At 37.6% G+C, this 18,755-nt stretch overlaps 1 protein-coding gene across 6 annotated transcripts in view; it reads right to left on the bottom strand.

The window, feature by feature from the left end:
* The window catches only part of tep1 (telomerase-associated protein 1), a 52,847-nt gene that overhangs the window by 32,644 nt on the left and 1,448 nt on the right, over positions 1 to 18,755 (bottom strand). For 4 of the 6 annotated variants that reach the window (XM_082173885.1, XM_082173882.1, XM_082173886.1 and 1 more), the window contains exons 2-28: positions 17,865 to 18,401; positions 17,308 to 17,490; positions 16,808 to 16,957; positions 16,547 to 16,711; positions 16,231 to 16,368; positions 15,787 to 15,858; positions 15,559 to 15,680; positions 15,277 to 15,434; positions 15,070 to 15,179; positions 14,905 to 14,983; positions 14,081 to 14,273; positions 13,759 to 13,978; positions 13,476 to 13,628; positions 12,966 to 13,046; positions 12,746 to 12,867; positions 12,497 to 12,574; positions 11,125 to 11,271; positions 10,624 to 10,915; positions 3,509 to 3,630; positions 3,201 to 3,314; positions 3,001 to 3,118; positions 2,218 to 2,403; positions 1,919 to 2,103; positions 1,692 to 1,833; positions 903 to 1,082; positions 710 to 802; positions 472 to 604 (exon numbers count right to left, since the gene is read on the bottom strand). In XM_082173885.1, coding sequence (XP_082030011.1) covers positions 472 to 604; positions 710 to 802; positions 903 to 1,082; positions 1,692 to 1,833; positions 1,919 to 2,103; positions 2,218 to 2,403; positions 3,001 to 3,118; positions 3,201 to 3,314; positions 3,509 to 3,630; positions 10,624 to 10,915; positions 11,125 to 11,271; positions 12,497 to 12,574; positions 12,746 to 12,867; positions 12,966 to 13,046; positions 13,476 to 13,628; positions 13,759 to 13,978; positions 14,081 to 14,273; positions 14,905 to 14,983; positions 15,070 to 15,179; positions 15,277 to 15,434; positions 15,559 to 15,680; positions 15,787 to 15,858; positions 16,231 to 16,368; positions 16,547 to 16,711; positions 16,808 to 16,957; positions 17,308 to 17,490; positions 17,865 to 18,392 — 4,264 coding nt within the window. In that variant the 5' untranslated portion in view covers positions 18,393 to 18,401. The remainder of the gene's footprint in view (positions 1 to 471; positions 605 to 709; positions 803 to 902; positions 1,083 to 1,691; positions 1,834 to 1,918; positions 2,104 to 2,217; positions 2,404 to 3,000; positions 3,119 to 3,200; positions 3,315 to 3,508; positions 3,631 to 10,623; positions 10,916 to 11,124; positions 11,272 to 12,496; positions 12,575 to 12,745; positions 12,868 to 12,965; positions 13,047 to 13,475; positions 13,629 to 13,758; positions 13,979 to 14,080; positions 14,274 to 14,904; positions 14,984 to 15,069; positions 15,180 to 15,276; positions 15,435 to 15,558; positions 15,681 to 15,786; positions 15,859 to 16,230; positions 16,369 to 16,546; positions 16,712 to 16,807; positions 16,958 to 17,307; positions 17,491 to 17,864; positions 18,402 to 18,755) is intronic. The other 2 variants (XM_082173883.1, XM_082173884.1) reach the window with 2 other exon arrangements.

Here is an 18,755-nt window from a genome sequence, read left to right as displayed (position 1 = left end):
ATTAAGCTTTAGCATAATGTTTATTATTTAATAGAACCTCTAAAATTGTGTGGTGCGATTTTAAAAAGGTGCAACCAATGACATTTTTTAATAAAACTGATACACGTCCAATTTGTGATATCAATTGGGCCACAGATCTTTGTTTGGAATAAAACAATAAGTAAAACAAGTACCATGGTATGACCCTTAATTTTTGGACACGGCAATATCATGCTTTCTAGATATGCACCATGCAATGATATATGAATCATTCAATGCCATATTAATATTACGATTTAATACTAATCACTGTACCATGTTACCCCTCTTAAGAGAGAAGGGCTGGACAATTTAATTTGAGCTTGTCCCCTGTGGAGACAACCTTAAAGAAATAAAAATGTGTAAAACAGGGTTAAATTAAGATAACGTATAACAGTTTTTGCAGAAGTGCAGTGCACTGCACTAAGTCAGCAATAAATAAATGTCTTGTACCGGTGGACCTGACAGCTAGAGTCGCTAATGCCCAACCCAGTCCTGCTCTGCAATATTCAGTCTCCAGCCTCAGCAGACTGTGCTGCACCAGCTCACCAAGGGACTGAGGAAGAGACTGGAGGCTGTCCTTCATCTAAATGACAAATTTCATCATCAACATTACGTTCAACTTTACATTTCTTAAGCTAAATAACATTATGTGGATCACTATAAAAAAAATGATTTAACAATAATTTACCTTCTCAAAGGAGGCATAATTCCTGAGCTCCTCACAGGCCAAATGGAGGTAGAGTGGACTCACAGACCCTTTCTTCATCAGCAGTGTCTGAAGCTACAGGGGAACACAACAATAAAGTCACTAGTTAAGCAAAAACAGTTCTCAATATTTCCTTATAGTACTCCAACAGCCAGAGAGCAAAAGGGAAGTTCACCTGGTTATTGAAAGCAGAATCGCTCAGTTTCTTTCCAAATCCAACAAGCTGCTTCTGCACAATCTCCTTCCTGTCAGGTAAAGATAACTGCCCCAGTGGAAATGACACGGCACCTTTCCTTTTGCTAATAGTGTTTTGTAGGGATGATTCTGAAGTAACACTCAGGACCAAACAGACACCCTAAGAGGACAGTGAACACAGTAATTGGTTGATGAGAAGGTTCCCTCATTTTTTTTATACACTTATTTAAAGTGTTAGTTCCCCCCAAAATCAAAATTCGGTTTTCATTTACTCACCCTCATGTTGTTACAAACCCATAAGACTTTTGTTCATCTTCGAGACACGAATGAAGATATTTTTAATGAAATCTGAGAGATTTCGCTCCCTCCACTGAAAGTCCATTCAGTCTATTTCACATATAAACATTTACTAGCAAGCATGCTTGAGCTTACGTTTATCATATTTGAGTGCTCTATGTACGTCCGCTGATCAGTGTTTATAATGTGAATAAAAGCCTAAATTAAATGTTCATCATATAAAGCATTGTGTGTTTTTGAAGACATGGATTAAACTGCTCGATTCATTCGGACTTCTTTTATGATCTCTTTATTATCGTTTTAAAGCATCAGAGTTTTGGGTGAACAGACTTTCAATGGAGGGACAGAAATCTCTCAGATTTCATAAAAAATATCTTCACCTTTGTTTTGAAGATGAACGAAAGTCTTATAGGTTTGGAACAAAAAAATGTTGGGCGAACTACCCCTTCAAGAGCACGTTTCTCTCTCTTACCTTAGGGATGTGCTGCGGTATCCATTCTGACACCCTTTGACCACGACCGTCATGGAAACGGTCCGCCCCATCAACAAGCAAGGCCAGTGGCTTCTCTTTGTTCAGGTCCTTCAAGTTTAACTGGAACTCAGACAACAAGTCCCTGTAATGCAACAAAAGAATAATTATGAAATGAGTTTGCTTGTGTTTGCATATAACAATGCATGTTACATCAGATCCTTCCTTACTTATAAGATGTGTTTGGAGGCAACTCCACATCATCTTTTCTTTTCCTCAGCCACTGAACAAGACAGCGCAGAAGCTGCTCAACACTGCAAGCAGACTGGCTAGCGTCTGTGGAGTAGGATATGACATCACAAAGAGGGGCTTTCTTGTTTTTGACAGAGGTTTTGAGTGCCTGGGCCAGGGCAGCCTTAATAAAACAGAAGATATAGAGAGATATTCAGATGTACTTCTAGTAATTCATCATACATTGGGCATTAATACATGAAGATTCAGATGGTTTATTGTACAAATGTACAGTTACCATGAACACAGTTTTGCCCTCTCCAGGTTTTCCCTCAACCATCAGAACTCCTCCTTTTTGCTGACATTCTTGAACTTTCTCTGTTGCCATAGAAATAAGCTTTGACCTGCCGTGAAACTGCCGCTGTTGGGAATCCTGATAGACTTCCTGTTCTTTAATCTCTGAGATCAAATCTTCATCTGTCTCCTACAACAACAAAAAAAAGAAAAAAGGAGAGAAACAAAATTCCTGAAAATCACTAATTAATCACATTAATAAATGTAAAATAAGCACTGGGATGTACTGGGATTGATATGTCAAGAAAAAAATATTTCATCCAATAAATTATGAAATGTGTAAACAAAAATATAGAGATATGAATAGAATGAACAATTTGATCATACAAAAATAATCTAATAAAACATTGATAAATAATCAAATAGAAAATAAATGACCAAATTGATTTTATAAAAATAATGACATGTGACTATGAAGTGATTGGTAATTGAATATTTGCATTTTCTAATATCTACTATTATCAAAGAAGTTGGGACCTAATAAACAAATTTTGCCAATTCTATTCATTAGCAAATAATGTAGATAACCCCAATATGTAGACTGCCGAATATCCCAATCCCAATATTTATATATACACAAATAGAATACACTAAATATAGGTGAGTAACATCCTTATTCATCGTTTAATTGATTTATCTTTCAATTGTTGTTTCAAACTGTGAGTGGCCCCCATAAAGTAGAGCATATGAAAACAATTCTTTTAATTCATTTTAATGAGACTCTGACCTCCACAAAGAGCTGCTGCACTGCTTCCCAGATATCCTCCAGCGCTGCTCTCCCAAAGTCCTCCAGTCCTTTCACATAGGGCTTTCCATCCACCACCCCACCCCATTCACAGGGATAACTAAGAGAATATGAAGCAGGGCACAAATAATAAATGCAATGTCATTCCTCATTGTGCAAGGCAAAACAAATACAGAACTCACTTTTCTGTCACTTTAATCTCATTGTTCTGGATCCATGTTTTTAGGCTGTTCATTTTAGCTTCAGCTTCTTTGGATTCTGCCACAAAGTCCGTTCTCCATGCCACTGGCACTGAACTAAACATACAAACGCACAAAATGTAGATGATATGACATATTGTACTTAAATTACATAGCCTCAGAAACATTAGCTGGCAGCTGTAATTGTTTTTCATCCATTATTTCATTTCATTACATTAAAACTGACTGAGAACAGCCTGCAGAAACAAAAACGAATCGGATCAGCTGACAAATGATAAATGAATGTATACCTGGTGAGATGGGGTGATCTGAAGTAGAAGAACATGCGGCTCTGGGCAGAGTCTGGATACAGCGCTTGAAACTGTCGAATCTCCATTTCAGTAATGGATAACCCATCAGGCGCAGAGTTCAGCTGATAGAGTGAAGCATGAAAGCAATTCATGAAACTTCAGGACAAGGGGGCCCAAACCAGTATACAATGTCGTTTTATGTTGCTTTGGCTACATATTAGTAATTTAGGGATGAACCAATATTCAAATTCTGGTTGATACCAATAATGTGATGGGTGATAATGTTATGACTAATAACCAATAAATGGCGATATTAAAATCTATGCTTTGTCTAAATAAATTAAATTCTATACTATTTTGTCAAAATAAATTTTAAAGTTAAATATAAAAAACTTAAATATTTTTTTTTAAACTACAAGTGAATTTAGGCATCACAGCATTATAATGTGCAGTAAAAAAATTATATTTATTTTGAGATTTGCTAAACATTACATTAAACGGTGTTAGTAAACTATTTGTTTTTTTAAAGATTTTCTTTAAGTGAGCGTTAGATTACGGCAAAAGTAATATAAATGATAGCATGATAGCACTAATCTATTGTGCATCCCAATGTCGTTTTAAATAAATACGTAAAAGACTTACTCTGAACATAAAGGGCAAGGCTATACTAGTTTTTAAAACTGGACCTTTATTTAAAACTTCTGACCAAGCTCAGAGGGTACACTACCGACGTTTTAAAGCCTTTGATAGTCAAAAATTCCAAAATATAGTAAAAATAGTAATTTTATGAAATATTCTAATTTAAAATAACTTTCTATTTTAATATATTTTAAAATACAACTTATTCCTGTGATGACAAAGCTGAATTTTCAGCAGCCATTACTGTAGTCTTCAGTGTCCCTTTGTTTTTTTACAATTCGACTAATAGAGAGTTGAAATAGAAATCTTTACTTTTCACCTTTCTTCTCTTATCTAGCTCATATATTTCAACGTCAACTCTGGTGAATATTTAAGGTGCAGTAAGTGATTTCTGAGAAACAATGTTGATATTTGAAATCAACCCAATCAAACAAACCCCTCCCTTCATTGCTCTGCCCCCAAAATGCACAAACACCAGCAGCACACCAGCGCCAGACAAACAATGACACACAAAATTGCCTCGCTGCCTGCTGTGAGTGTGTTTGCTCTGTGTTGTAAGCTCCGTCTTAGCCTCGTATTTTCCTTGTTTTGAACCATCATCTACCACAATTTCTAGTTGTTTATACTACTACTAAATACAGCTTACCCAACATCGCTAGCTTCCGTTACTACTAGCACAGCACGCTAGTAATTCGCTAGCCTGTAAAAGCCGTGTGCGCTCAGCTATTTTATTTATTTATTTTCTCTCGCGCCTTTGAGTTCATAAAAGCTCAGGTGAGTAAGAAACACTCAACAAACACGGTGAGTAATGTCTTGTCCTGTTATTATCATGCGTCGCGTCTGAATACGTTGTTGTTTTTGGAGCTCTATCGATTTGATTTATAATTCTTGATTTTTCTCGCTGCCTGCTGTGAGTGTGTCTGCTTCGGTGCTGTAAGCTCCGTCTTAGCCTCGTATTTCCTTGTTTTGAACCATCATTTACTACAATTTCTAGTTGTTTATATATTACTACTAAATACAGCTTACCCAACCCTGACATCGCTAGCTTACGTTACTACTAGCACAACACGCTAGTAATTCGCTAGCCTGTAAACGCGCCACCCGTGTGCGCTCAGCTATTTTTATTTATTTATTTTCTCGCGCGCTCGCGCCTTTGAGTTCAGAAAAGCTCAGGTGAGTAAGAAACACTCAACAAACACGGTGAGTAATGTCTTGTCCTGTCATTATCATGCGTTGCGTCTGAATGCGTTGTTGTTTTTGGAGCTCTATCGATTTGATTTATAATTCTTGATTTTTCTCTTTAAACTCGCTTACAACGAACATTTTCTACTTTTCCTCACTGAGAAGCACTAATGTTACTGCTCAAACCTCATTGTTACAACGCGGACTGTTGAGCAGACGCGTCTCAAGCCTATTAGTGATCCAACGCTGCATACTCTTAAAGGTTACGTCCGTGGATCACGGCTGAACGCGTCTTCTCCACACTCACTTATAAACAAACATTTTTTTTTTCGCCTATCGTGCGTCTACTCTACACCCCTACCACTAAAAAACCTAAAAAACCTCATAGTTACAACACGGACTGTTGAGCAGACGCGTCTCAAGCCTATTAGTGATCCAACGCTGCATACTCTTAAAGGTTACGTCCATGGATCACGGCTGAACGCGTCTTCTCCACACTCACTTACAAACAAACTTATAATATAAATTAGTATTAATATTGATAGCATCACTGGTAGCTTCGTTGCTAACTCACTGTCCATCTGTTAAAATGGCGAATATATCAGATGTAAGTAGTCTACCGCTTGGTGCAGGTGAGGACACATTTGAGCTTCACGCACTGCAGTCTGAGCTGGAAGCTGTTGAGAAACAGATCCACAACCTTTTATTGAGACAGGCCGAGCTGAGAGACCGGTGTTTGGCTCTTGAAACATCACGCGCCGATGCACACAAATCAGTGTTTAACGTTACTAACCCGCTGACTCCGACCGCGTCTACTCCGTGCGTTCCTCAGTTCACTCCGGCTCCAACACGCCACCACGAAGCCTGGGTGGTTCCGCAGCGGAAGACGCGAGTCAGGTTTAGACCAAGACTTTCTCCGACCCTCCCGGTTTTCGAGTTATCGACTCAAAACCGCTTCTCCCCTCTACGCGAAACAGAACGCGATGCTGTGATCATCGGCGATTCCATCGTTCGGCATGTACACGCTACGTTAGGTAAAAGTAAGGTGCAAAGTCACTGCTTTCCTGGTGCTAGTGTTTCTGAAATCGCTGCTCGCGTTCCCGAGATCCTGAACGGTGACGAGCGCGTCGGAACTGTGGTCCTGCACGCGGGAGTGAACGACATCAGGCTGCGCCAGACGGAGATTCTGAAGAAAGACTTCAGGAATCTAATCGATACGGTACGCAGCACATCGCCTGAAACAACGATCATTGTGTCAGGACCGCTTCCCACGTACCGACTAGGGCATGAAAAGTTCAGCAGATTATTTGCGCTAAATGAATGGTTAATGTCATGGTGCAATGAGCAGAAACTGCTCTTTGTAAATAATTGGAATCTGTTTTGGGAGCGTCCTAGGCTTTTCCGTGCTGATGGCTTACACCCAAGCAGATTCGGAGCGGATCTTCTGTCAGATAACATCTCCAAAATGTTAAATACCCTTTGACCCCAAATCATAGTCTCTGCTGCACCAATTCAACTGATATAAATACTAGTGTAGAACATTGCATAGAAACCATGTCTATTCCTCGTTTAGTGAGATCAAATAATAAATCTAATGCAGGATCTAGGAAAAATCTAATTGTTATTAAAACAGAAAATGTTGCTATTAGTAAACAAAAACTATTTCTAAAGCTAGGTCTTCTAAACATTAGATCACTCACACCTAAGGCAGTTATTGTAAATGAAATAGTCACAGATAATAGCTTCGATATACTTTGCCTTACTGAAACCTGGCTTAAACCAAATGATTATTTCGGTATTAATGAGTCTACTCCTCCTGGATACTGTTATAAGCATGAGCCCCGTCTGATTGGTCGTGGCGGAGGTGTTGCAACCATTTATAAAGATATTCTAAATGTTACCCAGAAAACGGGTTATAAGTTTATTTCATTTTAAGTACTTGTACTAAATGTTACGCTCTTAGATGTTAGAAAAACATCCCTATTATCTCTAGCCTTGGCTACCGTATATAGACCGCCAGGGCCTTACGCTGATTTCCTAAAAGAGTTTGCAGATTTTCTCTCAGACCTATTAGTCAATGTCGATAAAGCACTAATTGTTGGAGATTTTAACATACACGTAGATAATCCAAATGATGCGTTAGGAGCTGCGTTTACAGATTTATTAAATTCATTTGGGGTCAAGCAAAACGTCACCGGACCAACACATCGTCTTAATCATACACTCGATTTAATTATATCACATGGAACCGATCCAACCGATATAGATATCATTCCACAAAGTGATGAAGTCACTGATCACTACATGGTAACTTGCATATTACGTACTGCTGTAATATGTCATGCGGCGTCGCGTTATCAACCAGGCAGAACAATCCTCCCATCCACCATAGATAATTTCTCAAATTGCTTATCTAATCTGTCTCAGCTGCTGCCTGAACCCAAACAAACAGATGAACTAGAAGAACTAACTAGCACTATGAGCACCATTCTCTCTAGAACATTGGATGTGGTTGCACCTATTAAATTAAAAAAGGTCAGAGAGAAAAATAAAGCACCATGGTATAACAATACTACGCATGTTTTAAAGAGAGAAACGCGTATTTTAGAGCGTAAATGGAAACAAACTAATTTAGAGGTCTTTAGAATCGCGTGGAAAGACAGTATGTCACGTTATAAAAAGGCCCTAAAAGCGGCCAGGGCTGAGCACCTCCGCAAACTAATAGAAAACAACCAAAACAATCCAAGGTTTTTATTTAACACCGTGGCTAGACTAACAAATAAACAGACGTCACCCGAACAAAATATCCCGTTACAGTTCAGTAGTAATGATTTCATGAACTTCTTCACTGAGAAAATAGAAAGCATCAGAACCACAATTGTAAACGTTCAATCTTCAATCGCGCCTTATAATTCAGCTTCAATTATCACCCCGCAAGAACAATTACAGTGCTTTACAACTATAGAACAAAAAGAGTTAAATAAACTTATCACTTCATCTAAAACAACAACATGTTTATTAGATCCTATACCAACTAAACTACTGAAAGAAGTGTTACCTGTAGTGGAAGATCCTCTCCTCAATATTATTAACTCATCTTTATCTTTAGGTCATGTTCCAAGAACATTTAAACTGGCAGTTATAAAACCTCTCATTAAGAAACCACAATTAGATCATAATAATCTAGCAAATTATAGACCCATTTCAAATCTTCCATTTATGTCTAAAATATTAGAAAAAGTGGTGTCCGCTCAACTGGGCTCTTTCTTGCAACAAAATGAGATCTATGAAAAGTTTCAGTCTGGATTCAGACCGCATCATAGCACTGAAACTGCGCTCGTTAAAATCACAAATGATTTACTTTTAGCTTCTGACCAAGGCTGTATCTCAATACTAGTTTTACTTGATCTTAGTGCTGCGTTCGATACTATAGATCATACATTACTCTTAGATCGACTACAAAATTATACTGGTGTTCAAGGACAAGCACTAAGCTGGTTCAAATCATACCTATCTGACCGCTACCATTTTGTCTATTTAAATGGAGAAAAATCGATCATAACTCCAGTAAACTATGGAGTGCCGCAGGGATCTGTATTAGGCCCTCTGTTATTTTCAATATATATGATGCCACTTGGAAATATTATAAGGAAACATGGAATTAGTTTCCATTGTTATGCTGATGACACTCAAATATATATTTCATCACGGCCGGATGAAAACGCAAAATTTTCCAGATTGACAGAGTGTGTTAAAGATATAAAAGATTGGATGACCCGTAATTTTCTTTTATTAAATCCAGACAAGACAGAGGTAATACTTATCGGTTCAAAAAACCGCCCACAAAACCTCGCACAATACAACTTTAACATCATAGGATGTCCTGTTACTTTATCCTCTACAGTAAAAGACCTGGGTGTTATACTCGATTGCAACCTGTCTTTTGAAAATCATATTTCATATGTTACAAAAACAGCATTTTTCCACCTTAGAAACATTGCTAAGCTACGTAATATGCTATCAGTTTCTGATGCAGAAAAGTTAGTTCATGCATTCATGACCTCGAGACTGGATTACTGTAATGCTTTACTAGCTGGTTGTCCTGCATCCTCAATAAACAAGCTACAGTTAGTCCAAAATGCCGCCGCTAGAGTTCTTACTAGATCAAGAAAATATGATCATATAACACCGATTTTATCATCACTGCATTGGTTACCTATAAAGTTCCGTATTAATTACAAGGTATTGCTACTGACCTATAAAGCCCTAAACGGCTTAGCTCCAGTCTATTTAACGGATCTTTTATCACCCTATAATCCATCGCGCTCTTTAAGATCACTAAATTCAAGGCTTTTGGTCATACCTAGGATATCCAGAACCACCAAAGGAGGGAGAGCATTCTCACATTTGGCTCCAAAACTCTGGAATAGTCTTCCTGATACTGTTCGTTGCTCAGACTCGCTCTCCCAGTTTAAAACTAGATTAAAGTCGCATCTCTTCAGCCAGGCATTCATATAATCCTACAGTTCAAACTACAATCCGGCCTCTAGCTCATAAATGCCAGAGGAGAACTGGCCCCCGACTGAGCCTGGGTTCTCCCAAGGTTTTTTTTTCTCCATTAGGTCACCTGATGGAGTTTTAGGACACCATTAGGTCACTTGATGAAGTTTTTCGGTTCCTTGCCACTGTTGCCTTTGGCTTGCTCAGTTGGGGATATTTTGGGGATATTTAATTAAATTTTATCAATCAATAAATTCCTCTTGAAACAAACTTTGTTGTATTATTTTAATTTAATACTGTGAAGCTGCTTTGATACAATCTGTATTGTGAAAAGCGCTATACAAATAAACTTGACTTGACTTGACTTGACAAAACTGTCCTGTTACTATAGGTAACATTACAGAAGCAGCATAACCAACGTCACTCACATATGGAGCAGAAACAATGCAACCTTGGCATCCATTTTCAAGCCTTCCCACTTAGGTCTCTCTAGCACTAGTGTATTCATATTCCTATGACCCTTTCTCTTTTGTAATGTCTCTCAGTCATCTCTCTTACTATAGTCTTCCTTCAAATCTCCCTCTTGCTCACTCTCTCTCCTCCCCCATCATGAGTGTATAAATCCCCTACTGCTGATTGGCTACAAGTGTGTTGTGATGCTCGGTCCAATCCACTTTGAACAGAATTTCTCATAAATCGCTTACTGCACATTTAAACTTGAAGTTGTACACTTTTAGAAGTGCAGCACATGACTAATCAAAAGTATCTATCAGATAAATAAATGAAATTATTACCCAGTTGTATTGAGGAAGTTCAGGTAGTGTGGGGTGGGGCGGCACTAGGCCATATCTCTCCCCCAGAATCCCCAGCAGCAGCTGGCTGCGACAGACCTCCGATAGACAGAGCTCCACAGCACGGTTAGACTCCTCCTCCGTAACGCCCCAACGCAGCTCCACTTCCTGCAGGTACAGATAGTGTGCCGCTGCCCGCCTTCTGAGCTCTGGAAACACACTACGCACAAGAACATCCCTCTCTGCATGCATGTCCCTGAACGTAGAAGAGATGAACACTCGCACACCTTTCCATCTATAAAGAGAGAAAATAATGAAAAGAAAATTGACAAGGACAAAATTTTGTTTAGCATTTCATTTCCAATGTACGTATATTTAGTGTGGTCTACATTGCAATATATTCTGGGCCACAACCACCCAATTTAGACTTAAAGTGATTGACATACATTTTGTTTAATACAAGTAATTTATGGATATTTGAGCTTTGGTGTTACTGGAACTTACCTGAACTTTGGTGTTGCTGGAAGTGCGATGACATCGGCAGCTCTCTCAGGTTCAGTTTTGCGCCCCTGTGGTGGAGGGATTTTATAGACTCTGTCCATGTGCTCCACGTGCTGCAGCATCCTTGAGGAGCCTCTCTCGGACACAAACCTACGATCACAAAACAGATCTGAATGAACATCTGAAACTACTCCATTATGGCCATTATCTCTGATAATAGATTCAAGAGTAGATTGTAAAGTTGTAGAATGCTTAATGCAAAGAGCAAAACACATTGTTGTTTACAAATCAAACACAAGGAAGAATGTTTATATGCAAACCGTCAAAATGCGAGATGGGGGCTTCTATGAACATTTTTGTGAACATGGCAGAGTTTTAAAACGATTAATTGAAACGGATAGTTTGAATTTAACTGAACTTACAAACTCTAATATGTTTTAGCAACTGAAGTTTAAAATAATTACACAACCTTTAAGACCTTTAACCTTAATAAAACATATTAAGATCATTGCAATATTCAAAAGTTCGGGGCCAGTACGTTTTTTTATTTTATGAAATGAACGCTTATATAGCGAGTATGCATTAAACTGATCAAAAGTGTGTTACGACCTGTGCTACTTGTATTTGTGTTGTTGTGCTGGGTTCTTTCTTGTTCTGTCTTTCATTTCTGATAGATTTTCTGAGGATGGGGACAACAGTCATTGGCTGTTAAGTCGAGGCGTGGTCTTTATAAGGACGCTGCTGGCACTCGACGGAGAGCTCATTTCTGGTTGTGATCGTGATCGGGTTGAGAGCTCCCGGAACTCTCCACCAGCCGATGATCAAACTCGTGAAGTTCATTCTGATTGTTACACACGTGGATCATGTTCAATTATGTTAAAAATATGTTAAAAGATCTCAGAGCGTATGAGGTGTCCGGCCTCTTTTTTTTTGGTGAACCTGTTTGGGCTTTGTTTTTTATATGGATTTAGGTAAGCCAACTGTATTTTATTTTGCATTTGATTAGGTTATTTCATTTATCCCTTTTGGAGGAAGAGGAAGAGGAAGAGGAAGAAGAAGAAGAAGAAGATTTCTGAAGGATCATGTGACACTGAAAATTCAGCTTTGCATCACAGGAATAAATTAAATGAAAATGAATCAATTAATGAAGTTTTTTTTATTGTTTTGACTGTATTTTTTGCAGCCATTGTGAACAAAGAGTTCTTTAAAAAGCATTAAAAAAACGTTTGAACAGTAGTGTATATTGTGAATATTAGATCCGACACTAGCTCTTACTGCCAATTACATGTTTTGTTTTTCAAAAGAAAATCATCTTAAATCTTTTCACAAGAGAGAATATATCGAGTACAACATAGGAATGAACTAAAGATCTTACTTCAGGATCTGCTCGCTAAACCCACAAAGTTGTACTGTGCTGGATTCGTGTCTGTATTGAATATCATCTAGTGGAGACCTGTTAAAAAACAAACAATACAAGATTTATTTGTAACTATTTTTGTAAGCATTTATGATCCAAACAGCAGATGCTTCAAGGAAACATAAGCAGTTGCTCTTATAAAAGTAACATATCAGACTCAATTTCAATTTTGGAAATTGGAGATAGAAGAAGTTTCACAAAACGTACGTTTTTCCGAGCAGCACCTCTATCACAACAGCATCAGCGTTAGTATCTTGCCGATAGTTATTGATATCTGCCATTAAAGCACAGTTGGTGTAGCAACTTTCAAACACAACTATACGATCCAGCTGTGGGGAGAGAGGTTTTAACAGACATGCCACTTATTTTAACCCATGTGCAGAAAAACACACCCTGGTATAGCAATAAATTAAAAAGGGGCTCACACCTTTGTCTTTTCTTCAGTCAGCTTTGCAAAGAATGTAGACGAAGTTATGAATTCAGATTCTACGTCGCAATCATTCATATCCTAAGAGAGAGAGGGACAGAGAGACGAAGAGGATAAAACACAAAAAAGGTATGACACAATCCAAAAATACAATTAAAAGTTTTTGTTATTATACAATATTGGATATTTAATTGTGCATGCTTATCAACTGTTTTTACATTTAAAAACACTAATAATTTAATAACGGCGTTAAAAGTAATCTTCAGCCAATCTCAAATTGAATATCCATTTTTCAAACTGTACATTATTGTAATGCCCAACTTCACTTAGAGCATTTAAAATAAGTGATTTTATTTTCTAATGTTTTATTTATGTAAATAAATTGCATCCATTTGTTTTTTTTCTCGTTTTAATCTTATTTCAGTGTTTTGTTTTTATTTAAATTGTATTTAAAGCAGGAGCCTGTTTGATTTTAAAGTTATATACACAATAAAAGGGAACATTCCTTACATTCAATTGCTTCATTGCTTGTCTCACATTATCCAGAAGGACGTCAGACTTCAACTTTAACTCCTGGTATTCATCGAATCTATGCAGTAGGACTTGGGAATCTTCACTGCAGTAGTTAATCATCATGCATAAAAGCAGCGCAGCTTCCTGCACCTGCAGAAGCAAAAGAAAGATACTTAACAATATGTTTCATTTTGACTAGAAGCTTAATTTCATAACAAACTATAGTAATCATTTATAACACAAAAATATAAATCCACAGTCACAGATGTTCATATCTGACCGATGCTGCGAGTTTATCGCTGTCAATGTTATCGGTGCTTTCAGGGGGCAAGCAGAAATCCTCAGCGCCACTCCAGTCTCGATCCTCTGAAGAATAAGCAGAACAGATCACAAGAGTGCGTCCAGGGAGAGGGGGGATGTTGTGCTTGCAGGAGATCTGCAGAGCTTTCTCCAAAGCACAGCAGTACTTCTTCAGAAGCTCCTGAGTGTACAGTCTCTGACTAACAAATTACAACAAACAACAACATCAGTTTAGGAGTAAAAAAAACCTTGATCATACAACTTATACTATGTAATAGTTTTCTTTAATAATAAATACACACTTTGCTTTTCTCAGGAGATTTCGTTTGACGTTGAATATGCGGTATACGAAGGGCACTCGCATTGTAACTCTCAGTCTCTTGCGCGCTGTTGTGTCCCAATTGTGTCGCTGGAATCGTTTGCTCTTAGGCAATTTCTTCAGAATGTCTCGTAGGATCACCTTGGAGCTTGGCACCTCGACCGCAGGCCCACCAGCTGAAAGGGGAGAACATGTCACTTAAACTTCCTCAAGAACACGTCAATAAAAGACATTTGCATTATTAATTTGTGATTCTTTTCTTGATGAAATTGTTTTTGAAAACCTTGGTTTGTAGATTTAAACACTAAAAATCCCTAAAGCACCATTCTGTAAGATTTTACGGTTTTTGGGAAAACTTTAATTAACGAGCATTATGAAATTAATTCCTTTGATGAATGAGTTCTGATCCTTCAGAAATCAGTGTAACATGCTGATTTTCTATGAATATTGAAAACGGTTGTGCTGCTTAATATTTTTGAAGAAACCGTGATACACATTTTTCAGGATTCTTTGATGAATACAAAGATTAAAAGAACAGCATCAATTTAAAATAGAAAAGTTTTGTAACATTATAATTGTCTGTACTGTCCCTTTTGACCAATTTCATATATATTATGTGTGCCAAGCAGGACCAGTTTCTGGATCAGTATATTTTCCTTGATAAACAAAAATAGTCCTAAAACTAAATTTTAATAACCTCTAAAATCAGATGGAAATGATAGCTTGAGAATGTTTTTGAAGCCCCAACATCAGCTGAAAACCTAACCCTAAAATCAGGAACACAATCACACTGCTACTCCAACTTACCAAATTTACTGAGCTCCAAAATAACTTTATAAGCAGACAGGAAACGGAAGGGAAACTGTCTGCTCTTGATTACAGCGTTCTGTAAGATTAATTTAAATCTGTTAACGAATTGATCATCTTATATACGTTCCAGTAAGCGAAAATCTGAATTTAAGAAATGCTCACCTTCGAGGTCAGTCTGTTGAGGATCATAGAATGATGTTTCTCACTGATACCCGTAGAAATCATATTCCTCAGGTTCCTCAGCATTGCCATAAAAGGAAGAGACTTCCCATCTGAAATCACACAAAAAAAACATATACTTCAATATGAGTAGATGTTCAAGAATTAAGTACATTATGGACCCAGTGCATCTTGGACCGTAATTCACACCGATGAGTTTCTCCCAGGTGGCAGCTTTGTTTCCCTCCTGACTTAGTTTGCACTCCCATGTGTCGGGTTGCTTAAGTTTCATCCGTTTTCCAGCTCTCTCTCTCTCCCAGACCCCACTAAGACCACTGCGAGAGAAGGCCTTCAGATCACTCGGGTATCTGCAAGCAAAAACAGGTAACAAACATAGTCACTCATGGCTGAAAGTTACACTGGACTAAGCAATCAGTTCACCAACATTAAACAGATTTGATTAAAATATATATGCCAGTTTGTAGGACTAACTTCTTTCCCAGAATGGCCATGACATGTTCTGCAGAATCTTTGATGTGAAGGCGCTTTATCATCTTCTTGAAGTTGAATTCACTCTGTTTTTTATCCTTTGTAGCACGATTCTGGCTCTCCAACTATATCATAACATACAGAACTGAATTAAAAGATGTTCAGAAGACATTTTGATGTGCAATAATCATGCGCAATCAAACAGATGAAACTAAACATGGCAAAGTTTACATATTGTTTGAGAATTGAATCGTCCACTCTGACGAGGTCACCCCACATTTTCCACTGTGCAGCAGAGACTTTCTGAAAGAAGAGGGTAGAAAACAAAAGCATTTTAAAAGTTATGTAGAAAGAAAAAATCTGAAAGAAATAATGTGTTCATTATTGTATGTTGGTAGAATGTGTGCTTTTCTAAAGATGTAAGACGCAAAAGTATTAGACAACATTTAAAAAATAAAGGATTCAAAATATCTTTCAAAAAAAAAATTAAACCTGGAAATAAACAAAGACTTTAAAACTATATTAAAACAATAAATGGAACAATTAATTTTTTCTTCCTCTTTTTAAAAAAAAAACCCAAAAAATATTTTTCAAAGAACCATGTTCAGTGAACCCCCCTGTATGTGTTTTGATCTGTAATATTAAATATTATTAAGTGTTTTTTTGACATATTACCTCTCCTTTCTTTCGTTTCTTATTGTGTTTGCAGCGATGCTTCCGTGTATTGTATTTGGCCAGCTGATATTCAGTGAACTGCTTAAATTTATCCACCAGAGCTTTTTTCAGGCAGGAGGGTAAAGATTTACTGAAGCACTGCACAAAAACATTTTAAAAAGCATGAAAAAAACAAGAATTATAGGAATAATACAGTAAAGCAAAATAAAATCCTTATTTGTACATCCACCATAATATTCTTTATAGTACAATATAAAGGTATATGAATATGGTGATAAATTTAGGACAGCAAGATATTTACTATATTAACACTTACCATGCTATAGATTCTTGTCAACTCCAGCCAATCAGATGGAAGCTGCACAGCAGCACAAAAGTACCTTCTCAAGTGTGGCTTAGAAGCAGGCAGATGGGCCGCCAGCGCTAACAAGAAGTTGGCTGTGATTCGAATGTTTAGTTCCTGCCTAGTATAGACTGCAACCTAAAACCAACGCAAATATGCAAAACCACACATTTGACAACATAACCACATGACAACATAACTCACATGCACTCTCACACATGCAAAATCACCAACCTTAAGGAGAAACTCTGGGTCTTCTGTAGTAATCTCTGTGGCAAGGTTCATAATAATGCTCCACACACTCGTCTTCTTATCCCAGTCCTTCTGGCCCGGGGTACAGCTCTTATTAACCAGGGAGCAGCACACCATATTCAGCAGGTTGTTCTGAAGGACAAACAAAAGAACTGTCAACTGTATGTTGTTTGACTTCACATTCACCACTCTGTATATCCATTATGTGGTGTAAGAATGATTACAAATAAGTTTGGTCAGTACGATTTTTCTGAACGATCATGTAACACTGAATAGCTGCTGAAAATTCAGCTTACCCATCACAGGAATAAATTACATTTTAAAATATATTATAAATATGTTTTATAATATGATATGTAAAGCGCATTCATATTAAAATAGAAAACAGAAATAGGATTACTGTTTTCACTGTAGTTTCGATCAAATAAATGCAACCTTGGTGATCATTATTCAAACCCCAGAGCTGTGACCATTTGGCTCACCTTTCGGACCCTCAGTTCCACAAGTTTTTCATCCTCACTTGCTTCAATCTCCCCAAATTCCTCATGAGGAGCAAAAGTCTGCTCCCCCTCTCTATCTAAATCCATATCCAAAACAGGGATCTCAGAGGACAGCATCTGGTCTTCCTCTTGTAAGCTTTCCTTGGAAGGCATCCTGATGGCATCCTGTTAAGATACAATATAAAAGACAATATAATTAACTACATTTGTATTTCCTGAAGAAAATACCAGTCCTTGTAAGATATCTGTACGTTTACGCAGAACCAAAGAGAAGTCTTTGATTAGAGTTGTCTTAACCGTAATGTCACTGTGCTTTCTAAATGTTTTTCAAAGTGGTTATAGTTGGATAAACAGATGTACGACCTAAAGATGAAATTATTAATAAAATGTGTATGCTTATTGGTTGAGTTGAATTAGTAGCAATGATTGTGTTATTTTAATTAAATATGAATACAAATTTGTGGAGAATTAAAAAAATAATTATGCTACATTAATTCACATGCAATTTTACAAGCATTACAGAGGAAATCACTCTATACCTGTCTGGGCTCCTCACTATATCCCAGCAGGCCTTCAGGTGAGAAAAGCATGTCTGCCACTTCTCTCTTTTCATTTGTGCCCGCTTTATTCTCCTTTGATGGTGACAGATAGGGGCAGAGTGTTGGGATGGCACTGGCAGTGGAATTTTGGGAGCAAGAGAGTAAAGGATTATGGGAATAGGTGGAGGTTAGAGATGATGAGACTGGAGGGTGGAGTGGAGGCTCCATTAGGAGAGTATTCCTGGTGCTCAGCAGAGAGGAATTATAGGAGATTGAACTCATCATTGTGGATGACAGAAGAGATGAGGTGGCCATGGTGGAGGATAGGCTGGTTGGCTGGAGTGCTGGACATGATGAGAAGGTGGAGGTCTGATTGACCCAGGATGGAGATGTGTACTGATGGTGAGATAACGCTGAGGGCGCTTGAGCCAGAAACCGGTTTTCCAGCCTTGGAGTGCTATAGTTTAGCTGTAGTCTGGCATCCATATTCACCTTCAGATCAGACTGAAGAGGAGCCGGAGCCTTCATGTCTGCTTGCTTAAAGAAAGGAGAAACATAAAATGTGTGTTTTTGTCCAAAGACATTGCAAATGCTAAAAATACAATACTAATCACTAATTCTTGAGATATTAAACAAAATATGGAACACAACTTTACCTGCAAATTAGATTTTAAATAAGAAACTTGAATCAGAGATGATCACAATAAAGTTCTCTTAACATAAATTGATTTTTTTTTTTTAAACATTGCCAAAGTCAGTCTTTATCCTAAAAGTCCTCTTTCCATCTTTTTATGAGTTCAACAAGACCACGCATCTAAAAGGGATACATGGATAGTTCACCCAAAAATGAAAATTCTGTCATTATTTACTCACCCTCAATTTGTTCCAAAC

The sequence above is a fragment of the Leuciscus leuciscus genome (genome assembly GCF_965113295.1).
Source record: "Leuciscus leuciscus genome assembly, chromosome: 6".
Classification (NCBI taxonomy): domain Eukaryota; kingdom Metazoa; phylum Chordata; class Actinopteri; order Cypriniformes; family Leuciscidae; genus Leuciscus; species Leuciscus leuciscus.
This window is presented reverse-complemented; position numbering and strand designations above follow the sequence as displayed.